This window comes from Postia placenta (assembly GCF_002117355.1).
Source record: "Postia placenta MAD-698-R-SB12 unplaced genomic scaffold POSPLAscaffold_2, whole genome shotgun sequence".
In the NCBI taxonomy this organism is placed as follows: domain Eukaryota; kingdom Fungi; phylum Basidiomycota; class Agaricomycetes; order Polyporales; family Adustoporiaceae; genus Rhodonia; species Rhodonia placenta.
The window spans coordinates 2,822,480-2,834,934 of NW_020169833.1; the positions used below are offsets into that span (position 1 = coordinate 2,822,480).

A 12,455-nucleotide genomic window follows, 5' to 3' on the forward strand; every position below is an offset into this window, starting at 1 on the left:
TAGCTTGTCGTCGCCGGATGCAGAGCCAGATCGTACGCACAGTATGCCATCTCCGGATGCTTGTCAAGTCGGCATCCAATACGAAGACTCCGCAGCCCGGGACCAAGCTCGGCCAGGAATTTGCCCACCATCTGTGCATCCTCAGCCATAACCCAATGAAACGCCACCGTCTGCAGTGTAGGCGGGATAGGCATCCTGAGAAGCCACGAACAGAATTTCACTGGGTCCGCAAACCGGATAAACTCGACACCAGACAGTTGCAGCTTCGGTGGGTCGGCCATCATGCGATCGATGTGGAATCTGTCGACGAACGACCAGGTAATCAGGTCGACGGAGAAACGCGTGAGGGCTGGCATGGCGACTACAAACTCCTCGAAGTCGATGAATGTTGGAAAGCTACATCCGCGAAAATAGACTTCTTGGACTGTGGAATATGACCTGAGCGTACTGAGAAGTGCCTCGTTCTTCTCAATACAATTCCACTGCACTTTGGCGAACCGCAGGGTCCTGATCCGCGTGAGCTCACCCATGGGAATTGTGGCGATCTTGTGAATCCAGGGCCTGAGTGTTGCGTCCATGTAGTTGGCATGTGCATCGAAGGATAGTTCTTCGACGAGGCTGGCAATGTGAGGGGACTCTTTCAAGAGGTGAATAAAGCGAGACAGCAATGCGGAGCTGGTGATGGTTATGGTGGAGAAGAGGTTTCTGTAGCTGCGGGGTTGCCATGAACGCGCTGTCAACGCACATGCTCGCAGAGTGGTGGGGTCGTCGTGGTTATGATCAATAATCTCGTCGACAATCTCTGGGGGCATTCGAGGCATCAAGCTGACCCTATGCCGTTCTGAGAATCTTTGCGGCGCCATAACCACGCGAGGCTGATAATAGAGGAGACACATCATGAGGGTTCCAAGAATTACGGATGGAGGATACCATCGATTCCCATTTTTATAGGGTATGAACCACTCGCCACAGAGTGACTGCTCTATATAACGATAATGCATACAAATGTGCGTGAGTTGAGCATGTTCGATCAGCATCATGACGACTAACCTCTCAAAGGTGGATATCCATAGTCGCGGTATTGTTACGGTGTGTCGAGGCGGCAATAAGAAAGGCCCAAGGGATCAGCTGAGCCACGTCATCATCGAGGTGAGCGACGCCACAAATAGCTCACTTTACCTACGTGGATATCCATAGCCTGTGTAGGTTGAAAGAAGTGTATTACGTTCTGCTCACAGGAGACTGGCTTTGCCGTGGCCCGTCGCGACTCATGGTTCGTCGGACGCGATGGAGACATCACTGTGTTAGCAGACATGAGAATGAGTATTCAAAATCGAAACTTGACGAGGGCTGGCGAAATCGAGTCGAAGTGAACTACGACATACACATCCCTGTAGTGCTTTTAGCAATAGCTTGCCGCAGTAATGGTTCATATCTCAGAATCTATAGTGTAGCATGAAAACACCGAGTCATTAGTACCATGTACGCACCATGAATCAGCACAAGCACCTCGAAGAACTCCGATCACTTAGATCTCAGCATTTATTCATGAACCTGCCCTGAGGTATCGCAAGTATACGACAATGACTTACATTCGCCAGCTTTGCCTGAGGCGAGCGGATCAACACACGAGCAGCACAAGAGTATGTCTCCGTACCTGCCGCACCTCTGCATCGATTTTGACACGAGAAGAATAGAAATAGCGACGACAGTGTCCCAGGCTCTCAATAAAGTAAAAATCATCCAAATTATCCATATCCCTATGATATCCTGCGCGTTTCCAGCAGCACGATCAAACCAGCACTTCCGCCCCCGCCTCCGCCCCCGATGCTCACAGCAGGTTCTTGAAGCCCGCGTCCTTGCACTTCTTCACGAGGCGCTTCACCTCCTGCGAACGCGCACGCGTCGTGACAAGAAGCGTATCGGGCATGTCAACTATCACCAAGTCGTCGACCCCGAGAAGCGACACCAGCCGTCCCGAGCCAGGGACGACGATGCCCCCGGCCGCCTGCTCCGTCAACACTGTTATCATGCGCACGTCAGTTTTACAGTTCTGCTCACGAGGCGGAGGGCTCCGTACCAAGGGAGCTGTCTCCGAGGATACGAGGTTGGTTGGACTCGGCGGGCAGCAGATCCGCAAGCGACGAGAAGTCTCCGACGTCGTCCCAACCTGTAGGGCAGGCTCAGCATCTATAGCAGGTCCAGATGAGCTGTTCCTAGTACTCACCGAAGGTAGCGGGGACGACGGCAACCCTCCGGTCCAGCGCGGCGGGCTCCGCGACGGCATGATCGATCGCGATCTTCTCCAGGCCCGGCCACACCTCGTCCAGCGTCTTCTGCCGGAGCTTCTCATCGTCCCACGCGAGCGCGATCTTCTGCAGCCCGTCGTGCAAGTCCGGCTTGTACTCCTTGAGCAGCTGCATCAGGAACGTCGCCTTCGTCACGAACATACCCGCGTTCCAGCGGTAGCTGCCGGTCTTGATGTACGCCGCGGCCGTGCGCGCGTCGGGCTTCTCCTTGAAGCTCGACACCAGCCGCGCGTTCGGCGCGTCCGCGAGCGCGAGCTTCTCGCCCAAGCGGACGTACCCGAAGCCCGTCGACGGGTGCGACGGCGCGATGCCAATCGTCACGAGGTAGTCCTTCTTCGCGACCTCGACGGCCTCTGCGACGGCCGACAGGAACGCGTCGTCGCCGGAGATCATGTGGTCGGCGGCGAAGGAGCCGATGACGGCGTCGGGGTCACGCTTGGCGAGCACGGCGGCGGCGAGGCCGATGGCTGCCATCGAGTCCTTCGCGCTCGGCTCGCAGAACAGGTTGTGGTGCAGGAGGTCGGGCAGCTGCTCGGTGATGCTCCTCGCGTGTGCGGGGCCCGCGACGATGGTCGTGCGTACGGCGGAGGACAGGGGGAGGAGACGGTCCCAGGTTGCCTGGATGAGCGAGCGACCCTTGAGAGTCAGGTCGAGCAGGAACTTGGGGTGGTCCTCACGCGAGAGTGGCCATAGGCGCGTCCCGGCGCCACCGGCGGGGATGACGACGTAGAATCCGGGTATCTCGCGCATGCCAAAGGGGAATTGAGTTAGCGCGTTGTCGCTGAGAGGGGAGGGGACGTAGAGGCTGGGGGGAACAGCTAGAGAAGGGATGGCGTTCGGGCTGAGGAACGGAGACTTGGCGCGAAGTTGCGGACTGCCCGGTGCGGGGGTGGTGAAACCAGGGGTGCCGACGCGGGATCCGTTGTTGTACTGGTAGGCACTGAGTGTTAGCACGATGGCGCGTTGGCTAAGGTGCACGCGAGGTATTAAGCAATATAATGAGTTGAACGTCCATTGCGAATGGGACGAACGATTGTGACCAGCCGTCCATTTGCTCCTGTTATGGCAAGGAGAAGGGGGGGATGAAGTACGCAAACAATTACGCGATGAGGTGATATAAGCAGAGACGGGCATCCGTCAGGTGGATACTGAGTATGAACTGCTCGCGGTCACGGAATATGATATACGAGACAATATCCTTCGCAAGCTCATCTAAGGCCAACCAGAGGGATGTCTCGCCATCTGCACTATGCTACATATAAGCGTGCCACGGGGACGCTCCCCCTGAAAGTTTGAGCTGGCAATCACCAAGACTGAAAGTACGCATAATCAAGATGCTTAGATTGGGCGTACTGTCATTCCTTACACAGCCGCGTCTCGCCGCGAGCGTACTGGTAGACGCTGCAGTACGAGCAAGTAGCCGTAATATCACACTTATGCGGCGCAATTGGACCAGGAGGCGACGGTCGGACGGCGCACTTCACCGCACTGGTCGTAATCACGAACCTCGGTGCAATGGTGCTTCCCGCTTGCGATGTCGTCTCCAAAGGGGGGTAGAAGAAGAATGTGTACGCACCGAAATCCCATCCCGCACCATTCGTTCGAGGCTAGCGTTAGCCTGCCTAAGTTCGTGACATTCCGAGCGCAGCTCTGCAATTTCCAGGTGCTATTCACGCCCGCGCATATCCACCCCGTCACGGCATCAATAACGGGGCAACGACCGACACGTCAGAGACACTCACGGACTTGTGCACGGAATCCATGATCTGCTTGAACATGTACTCGATCGGGAGGCCGTTGGCGTTCGCCTGCGCAGCAGGCTTCGTGCTCACAGCTGGCAGCGACATGGCAGCGGATGGGAGTGGACGAAAGAAACAACTCGCGAAGGAGGGACTGCGATGAAAAGGCGGACTGGAAATGCCGCGCTGGGGAGGAGAATGGCCTGGCTGGGCGCACCGCAGCCGCTCATACGCGCCTCGAGCGGCGATTGCCGGCCAGAACACATGCGACCTCACACGTTCAGCCCACAGCTCGCTTCAGTTCCTACTTATTCGTGACTATAAATTACTCTCCGCTGTAACGTATACAATCGCTCCACAAGGGTTTCGTGGACCTGTACCCGTCAAGACACAAATGTCCGAATAACGTCTCGCAGGGAATAGAGCGACCGCGCGAACGCGATGCGGCCGGACTCACCACACGTGAGGTGCAGCGCGCAATGCCACCGCCACGAGAGATCATGCTCCGGTCACCACGGTGCCCCGTAATTTGTAGACAAACCCTAGCGCGAATATCCCTGAATGTCCCGTGGCCCTGCAACACGGGTCATCAAGTGCTCAATGCTCAATGCTCAGCGCTCAATCGTCGTCGTCGCTGCCGAATTCGAGGGCCTGGTACTTGCGTGCCTTCTTCGTGGGGTTCGCGAGCGAGGCACCCCTAGCAGCCGCCGCGACAGGGCCACGGCCGCTCTCTGTCAAACATGCGCGTGTCATGAGTCCTCTGCAGCGCGGCATGTGGCCGGTGGCGAGCACTCACTGGCGATGGAACGCAGTTTGGACGCATCGTTGGACGGCGCTTTCGTCAGCGGGCGGGAAGTCTTCGTTGTTCGCGATGTGGCGCCGTCAGCATCAGCATCAGCTCTTCTCTTCCCTGTCGTGCGGCTGCTGGGCGTTTCAGCGCCCGATGGCGCGCTCTTGGCCTTTGCCAACTCCGTTTGGAGTGCCGTGATTTCTGCCTCTGCCTTGCGCTCAACTTCACTCGTGCTTGGTTTTGAAGGCGGATCCCGAGAACCTGGGCAGAGTCGTTAGTGGCTCTGATATGCTGCAGCATGTGCGTTAAGACCTGAGGGCTTCGAGGGCAAGGTGGCGATAGTGCTGACGGCTGCGAACGGCGACGGGTGCAGGCGGCTGCCCCTGGATTGTGCTTGGATCGCAATCTGCATCTCGTCATGCACGCGTACTCGCGCTGACGAGTGCAGTAGACTTACGTCCGTGAAGACCTTTGTCGCGAATGCCGCCGCTTCCTCTGCGGGCAGCTCGGCCAGGGCGACATGCGCCGGGGCGTCCGTGGTGGTGCCGAGGACGAGCTGTGCCAGCCATCAGTCCGGCCACATGCAGACGCACGCAGAACGCAGCGTTACGTTGACTCCTGCGCCCTTCTGCGAGCTCCAGTTCCCGATGCACATCTCGCCTTTCGCGAAAGCGTCTGCGAGGCGGCCCGCGTATGCCTCTATTGCATCCGAGGATGCCTTCAGCCCCTGCGCGCGTGCAGACAGTCAGTGTCGGCGACATACGCGCACGCAACAACGTACAACGGCACCGCGGATGTCCTTGCTCCCCCATGCACCGCGCCACCACCGGCCGCCAGGGCCACTCAGACCGACGTGGACCGTCCAGTCCGATTCCACGCTGGACAGTACGACGAAACGCGAGGACCCTTGGTAGACCACCTGGATGAGTTCGTCCAGAGGGAGCAGCTGAGTGACCAGGTCTGAATCCGACGCCATCGCGGCGATTTAGATGGGTTGACCGACCCGTCACGGTGTAGCGGGGGAAAACGCGCTGAAGCCGAAGCAGCGTCGGCGAGAGGGGCTTGCGAAGACGGCGTGGACAAAGAGATGATGTGATCGGCGTAGGTCGATCGAGGGTGCCGGCGTCACCACGCTCCTGAGGGCAGCAGGACGCGCACGTAGATATGGTGCGACGGAGGCATCATCGTCGAGAGGCTGAGACACTGGTGGTCGTTGCTTGTGGCTCCCATCTCGTTTCGGATAGTGGCTTGCTGGATTCGGACATGTGTCGATTGATCGCTCTATCTCTCGTGTACGTCATTTCTCTCCTCTCAAGCTGGTCGTAACACCATGAGTACGTCCTGTCTCCTCTGTACATATATAAACTTGGGTCGACGTCCTGGCATCCCATCTTCCCTCTCTCCCTCGAACCGCTACCATCTCTCTCATTCTCGCTCTCTGCGCTGGTACGGACGAGTGACCTGAGTGTCACACGTACATAGTGAGTGCCAGCTGTGTTTCCAGTGACAGTTTCAAGATAACACAAGATAGTCTTAACTTCGAGCTATGAAATTGTGGGGCAGGTCGTAGAGTGAAGCTTTAGGATGCAGCAAGCCACGGAGAAGCAAGTGGCGTGCCTGAGCGCCTACATTTATATGCCGTCGGTATCTTATCTGATAGGGCATCTGGCGACTGCGGCAACTTGACTCGCAGTAGTCAGGACTAATCCGACTGCAACATTCTTTCCCTCAGGATCTGCTCTCCCGACCATCACGTCGCTCCTTGCAGAGTCCGCCCGCCTTGATATCTGTGGCGACACAACAAGCCAGCAATCCACACTACCAATCGTGCCATACACACCGAGAACATGAAGACCCGCGTCATCTTCGTCGGCATTGGGTATACGCATCACATCGTGTGCATTCTGAGACGATGCTGACGCATGTTTTCAAGAGGGGCGACATGCTCAGGCAAGACGACTCTCGCCAAGCACCTGCGCAAAATCCTCCCCGGAAGCGTGATCGTCCATCAAGATGTACGTTCTTCCCCTCCCTGTTCGAAGCACATCCAGATGCACCGGCTGCGTCTCGTGTCTAAGCCAGGCTGACACGGCGCTCCAGGACTTTGCCCCAGTGAGTCGCGCTTGCTCCGCGTATCCCGCAGCGGGCATGCGGGGATGTTGAGAGAGCGCGTGATATTAGCCGCAAGAGTTGATCCCCATGCACCCGGAGTATAACGTGCAAGACTGGGACAGCGCGGAGGGGGCGATCGACTGGCCGAGGATGATCAGGACTCTCAGGGAGGTGCGCGCGTGCGTTTCTCTGGGGCTTCCCGTCCCCGCGTGTCGGACGGCCGCTGAGCGGCGCCGCGGATAGGTGAAGCGCACGGGCATCATACCGCCGGAGCATTACTCGCACGACCACCTGAACGAGCAGAGGGACGTGCCCATCGAGCAGGACACCTTCCGGCGCTGGCACGAGACGTTCACTCGGATACAAGATGAGCGGGAGAAGGAAGGAGAGAAAATCATCTGGGTCCTAGTGGACGGGTTTTTGTTGTTCTGGCACCCGGTAAGTGCGCGCTTCTGCGAATCTGGATTCGATTCATGGGGCGGTGTACAGGAAGTAATAGAGCTGCTCGACGTCCGCATGTTCCTGCGGGTCCCCCACGACGTGCTGAAAAAACGCCGGAACGAGAGGCACGGGTACCACACAGCAGGTAGGTCATTGGTCCATCTGCATCCGCCATGCCGCACCCGCAGTTCCCCAGCGTCTGCATGTTCCTTCGACTGGGTACAATGACGTTTCGGCCGACGCTGACTCTTCTCTCCCCGCATTCGCTGTGCACTCCTAACGCCGCTCTCGCGCCACCGCATGGCTCGACCTACCTTGACGACGCCCCGCTTGTCCTCTGGAGTGCAATCTGATCCAGAGGGCAGCCTGTGGCGGGATCCGCCGCAGTACTGGGAGCAGATTGTGTGGCCGGCGTACGTTGCGGCGCACTCGCGCATGGTGGAGGGCGGGGACGTCGAGCACGGGCAGCCGAACGGAGCTGTGCCGGACCTGATCCTGATCGAGGGGCTGGAGATGAAGGTGGGGGCGATGGTCGAGCGCGTGTGCGCGCGCCTGGAAGAGCAATGAGGGATTAGATTGGATTGTGTGTGTGTTGTGTGTTGTGTATGTGTAGACGATACGTATTAGACTTGGCTGGTGATTTGATGTGCGGAGGGATCGAGACGAGTGCGGGGTCCGTTCAAGTTCCGGTGGGTACCCGGAGGGAGAGCGGCCAGAGCGGAATTCACATGGAAGCGGAAGCCCCTCGTGACGGCGTCAAGCTATAAGAGCCATCACCCTCTCTCACCTCCTGCGTCTCCCCAGACTCTCCCATTTCGCCCTCCTATCCCCCCATAATGGTCCAGGTTATCGTCGTCGGTGGTGGTCTCGCGGGTCTCTCGGCCGCCCACACGCTCCTGGAGCGCGGGGCCAATGTGCTCATGCTCGACAAGCAGCCGTAAGTGGTCATTTCTTACCCTGGGGTGGTCGGGGGGGATGCGTCGTTCGGAGACGGCTCCCCGTTGTATAATGGGCGCACTCTGAGCGCGGAGGCCGTGGGGGGATGCCCTGGTTCGGCCGACATTCGAGCTCGACCCCTCAGTGAGAGCTCAGTGTGTACGTCATGGCTGACCCGCCTTAATGCAGATTCATGGGCGGTAACTCCACCAAGGCCACGTCCGGTATCAACGGCGCGGGCACGCAAACGCAGCAGGAGGCGGGGATCCCTGATAACGCGAAGCTCTTCTTCGAGGACACCAAAGAATCTGTCTGTCGCTCGTCACACTCCCCGCCCCCGCTCGCGCTGACATCGCTGCTGTCTAGGCCCGCGAACTCGCACGCGACGACCTCATCAGGGTGCTGACCGGCCGCTCCGGCGATGCGGTCAACTGGCTCCAGGACAAGTTCGGGCTCGACCTCTCCAAGGTTGCCCGGCTGGGCGGGCACTCGCAGCCCCGCACGCATCGCGGGAACGCGCAGTTCCCGGGAATGGTGCGCACTTTCAGCCTGAGCGTGTTTGCGGATTGATGCCGAAACCGAGGACGGGCCCCCGCAGGTCATCACCTATGCGCAAATGGAGCGTCTCGAGGACCTGGCCCAGGCGCAGCCAGACCGCGTACAGATCAAGAAGAAGGCGCGCGTGACGAAGCTCGTTCGTGACGGCGAGGCCGTCGTCGGCGTCGAGTACGAGCACAGTGGCAAGACCGAGACCGCGTACGGGCCCGTCATCCTCGCCACTGGCGGCTACGCTGCGGACTTCACGTCCGAGTCGCTGCTGAAGAAGTACCGCCCCGAGTACTACGACCTCCCCACGACGAACGGCGAGCACTGTACAGGCGACGGGCACAAGCTCGCGCTCGCGATTGGTGCGAGCGCTGTCGACCTCGAGAAGGTCCAGGTGCACCCCACTGGTCTTGTCGACCCCAAGGAACCGGACGCGAAGGTCAAGTTCTTGGCCGCCGAAGCGTTGCGTGGTGTCGGTGGTCTGCTCTTGGACAACGAGGGCCAGCGCTTCGTCGACGAGCTGCAGCACCGAGATTACGTCACCGGTAAGATGTGGGAGAATGGCAAGGTGAAGCGACTGGTTGGCGTGTTGCTGTTTACGCCCAATGCTGATAGGGGACGACCTCTAGTACCCCATCCGCCTTGTCCTGAACGGTCAAGCATCGAAGGAGATTGAATGGCACTGCAAGCACTACGTTGGCCGTGGGCTCATGAAGCGATACGAGAGCGGCGAGCAGCTTGCCAAGGACATGGGCTTGAAGCCCGAGGCTCTGAAGAAGACCTTCGACACCTACAACGCAGTGGTCAAGTCGAAGAAGGACCCCTTCGGCAAAAAGGCATGCCTCCCCTTCGTTCTGGGCAGATCTATGTGCTGATCTGGCTGTCCTCTGCAGTTCTTCACGACCGGCGAGTGGAAGTTGGACGACATCTTCAACGTCGCGATCATGACGCCCGTGCTGCACTACACCATGGGCGGTCTCGAGATCGACCCCGAGTCGCGCGTGCTGTCCAAGTCTGGAAAGCCCATCCCCGGGCTGTTCGCCTCGGGCGAGCTTGCTGGTGGTGTGCACGGCGCGAACCGTCTCGGTGGCAGCTCGCTGCTGGGCTGTGTGGTGTTCGGGCGTGTCAGCGGTGACTCTGCAGCGTCATATCTGCTGCAGACGATCGGCCCCTTGGCTGAGAAGGCCGCAGGGCGGTTGGGTGCTGTCGCCGGCCACCTCGGTGGCGAGTCAAGTTCGCAGGTGCGTTCGTCCGTCTGTCCATTTGGGTTGCTGTTCCCGCTGACGGTCCGTGCCAGCCTGCGGCAGTAGCGGCGACGGAGGCGAAGGCAGAGTCGACGTCGTCAGGGTCGGGCAAGTTGTTCAGCGAGGCGGAGGTCGCGAAGCACAACAAGAAGGACGACGTGTGGGTCATCATCGACAACCAGGTGCTCGACGTGACGTCGTTCCTGCCCGACCACCCGGGAGGCGAGAAGGCGATCCTGCTGTACGCGGGCCGCGACGCGACGGAGGAGTTCAACATGCTCCACGACCCGAAGGTTCGTACCCCCTCCCCTCCACTCCCCTCCCCTCCCCTCCACTTGTGGTTGTACATACATGTGCTGTGCGAGATAGCTGACGGGTGGTGCTCGCTGTGCAGGTCATCCCAAGATATGCGGCCGACTCGGTTATTGGCAACCTCAAGAAGTAGACCCGCTGTCTGCCTCTTGTCCGCGCTGTGTAGCTAGCTATTGCGCCTGAGCGAAATCCACAATGACCGCGCAAGCTCGACCTTCTTGTCCTGACAGTACAGTCACTTTCACTGCATCATTATATGTATTTGGTTGGTCTTCGCATATTGTTTTGTGGAATGTATAGTAGCGTTCCAGCCCCTTATCCGTGTGACTGGTGCGACGGTTAAGCGCCGGACTGCTGGATATCCAGATATCAAGCGTTAATATTCAGGGACGTTGGATATCTCGATATCCGGGAGCGCCAGGATGAATGGCCCCAGTGGTCGATCCATTGCTTCCTTTGACCACGCGGTGAGTCGTCAAAGCCCCGTTCTGTCCAATACTCAATGGCACCGGCCGGAACGACACAGCCTCAAAGGCGCTGCACTTATCATTTGCTGTGGTTCAACCTTATCAACTTCGCAGATCTTGACATGGATGGAATCTCACGTATATGATCTTTCTCTCGGGAGGTGCAGTATCATTCATCGTCACCTGCGTTACGCCGGCCGTGCACCGGTCTGAAGTAAGGGCATTCCTCACATGCCGCTCCTGAGTGAAGTGTTGCTTCTCGCCTGGATTGTAGCTGCGGGGCACTATAGCTCTGCTAGCAATGTGGCAGGACTGCATTGTGTGGAGGCGAGTGCTAGAACCTCTTGTATGTTTAGCCACTATCCATGCGTCCAGTGCGTCTGCATCATGCTCAGCGGCCTCTTAGCCAAATTTGCGTTGCCGTATCTGTGGCCAATGCTATAGCCCTTGCACAGCTGCGTGAGATTATTATCGGGCAAAGCTCCTCCTCAAAAGTATGTCATTGGACGATTCTCATCCACAGTAAAGCATTCACCGCGCGCTCCCGCCATCTCGCATTCTCACTTACTACAAGTTGTCAGACATGGTGGGACAAGGGTACCACCCACGAATCATTACGCGTTAGTGTGCAGTTGTTCTTTTGTAACTCTGCTCACACTTGATTTCCAGATCGATACACCGCAGGCTGCCTCCAGGGCCAAGGACAGCATGTGGCCAGGCGGATGCCTCACATGCCCTTAGAGATCATTGACGAGATCATTGATCATAACCACGACGATCCCGCCACTCTGCGAGCGTGCGCTTTGACGGCGCGTTCGTGGCAACCCCGCAGCTACAGAAACCTCTTCTCCACCATAACCGTCACCAGCTCTGCATCACTGTCTCGCTTCATACACTTCTTGAATGGCTCCCCTCACATCGCCAGCTTCGTCGAAGAATTATGCTTCGATGCACACGCCAACTACAGGGACGCGACGCTCAAGCCCTGGATTCACGAGCTCGCCACAATTCCCATGGGTGAGCTCACGCGGATCAGGAGTCTGCGGTTCTCCAAAGTGCAGTGGTCTTGTATAGAGAAGAACGAGGCACTTCTCAGTACGCTCAGGTCATATTCCACAGTCCAAGAAGTCTATTTTCGCGGATGTAGCTTTCCAACATTCATCGACTTCGAGGAGTTTGTAGTCGCCATGCCAGCCCTCACGCGTTTCTCCGTCGACCTGATTACCTGGTCGTTCGTCGACAGATTCCACATCGATCGCATGATGGCCGACCCACCGAAGCTGCAACTGTCTGGTGTCGAGTTTATCCGGTTTGCGGACCCAGTGAAATTCTGTTCGTGGCTTCTCAGGATGCCTATCCCGCCTACACTGCAGACGGTGGCGTTTCATTGGGTTATGGCTGAGGATGCACAGATGGTGGGCAAATTCCTGGCCGAGCTTGGTCCCGGGCTGCGGAGTCTTCGTATTGGATGCCGACTTGACAAGCATCCGGAGATGGCATACTGTGCGTACGATCTGGCTCTGCATCCGGCGACGACAAGCTAACTGGATAATATCTCA

General features: G+C 58.2%; 6 protein-coding genes across 6 annotated transcripts in view; 3 read left to right on the plus strand and 3 right to left on the minus strand.

The window, feature by feature from the left end:
• The window catches only part of POSPLADRAFT_1132760 (hypothetical protein), a gene marked incomplete at both ends in the record, with an annotated part of 3,673 nt that extends 2,852 nt beyond the window's left edge, over positions 1-821 (minus strand). Inside the window, one exon of the mRNA XM_024484252.1 lies at positions 41-821. Coding sequence (XP_024343336.1) covers positions 41-821 — 781 coding nt within the window. The remainder of the gene's footprint in view (positions 1-40) is intronic.
• A 1,010-nt stretch (positions 822-1,831) lies between these two features.
• Positions 1,832-4,156, minus strand: POSPLADRAFT_1043948 (hypothetical protein; the record flags this gene model as incomplete). The annotated part of the gene is made up of 5 exons (XM_024478421.1): positions 1,832-2,022; positions 2,081-2,170; positions 2,228-3,239; positions 3,886-3,975; positions 4,052-4,156. 5 exons carry the CDS (start codon positions 4,154-4,156, stop codon positions 1,832-1,834), a joined length of 1,488 nt encoding a protein of 495 aa, XP_024343337.1.
• A 510-nt stretch (positions 4,157-4,666) lies between these two features.
• Positions 4,667-5,814, minus strand: POSPLADRAFT_1031526 (hypothetical protein; the record flags this gene model as incomplete). The annotated part of the gene is made up of 6 exons (XM_024476798.1): positions 4,667-4,779; positions 4,845-5,099; positions 5,151-5,244; positions 5,296-5,394; positions 5,449-5,565; positions 5,620-5,814. The coding sequence occupies 6 exons, from the start codon at positions 5,812-5,814 to the stop codon at positions 4,667-4,669; spliced, it is 873 nt and encodes a 290-aa protein (XP_024343338.1).
• An 871-nt stretch (positions 5,815-6,685) lies between these two features.
• On the plus strand, positions 6,686-7,958 carry POSPLADRAFT_1053180 (hypothetical protein; the record flags this gene model as incomplete). The annotated part of the gene is made up of 7 exons (XM_024480358.1): positions 6,686-6,717; positions 6,772-6,853; positions 6,939-6,950; positions 7,020-7,121; positions 7,194-7,388; positions 7,440-7,536; positions 7,750-7,958. 7 exons carry the CDS (start codon positions 6,686-6,688, stop codon positions 7,956-7,958), a joined length of 729 nt encoding a protein of 242 aa, XP_024343339.1.
• A 233-nt stretch (positions 7,959-8,191) lies between these two features.
• On the plus strand, positions 8,192-10,747 carry POSPLADRAFT_1038654 (hypothetical protein). Its single transcript, XM_024477421.1, has 8 exons — positions 8,192-8,328; positions 8,517-8,637; positions 8,694-8,861; positions 8,926-9,441; positions 9,503-9,709; positions 9,767-10,114; positions 10,171-10,410; positions 10,512-10,747. The coding sequence occupies exons 1-8, from the start codon at positions 8,228-8,230 to the stop codon at positions 10,560-10,562; spliced, it is 1,752 nt and encodes a 583-aa protein (XP_024343340.1). The 5' UTR covers positions 8,192-8,227; the 3' UTR covers positions 10,563-10,747.
• Positions 10,748-11,627: 880 nt separating this feature from the next.
• POSPLADRAFT_1053182 (hypothetical protein) lies at positions 11,628-12,440 on the plus strand (the record flags this gene model as incomplete). Its single annotated transcript, XM_024480359.1, has 1 exon — positions 11,628-12,440. One exon carries the CDS (start codon positions 11,628-11,630, stop codon positions 12,438-12,440), a length of 813 nt encoding a protein of 270 aa, XP_024343341.1.
• Positions 12,441-12,455: the final 15 nt, after the last annotated feature.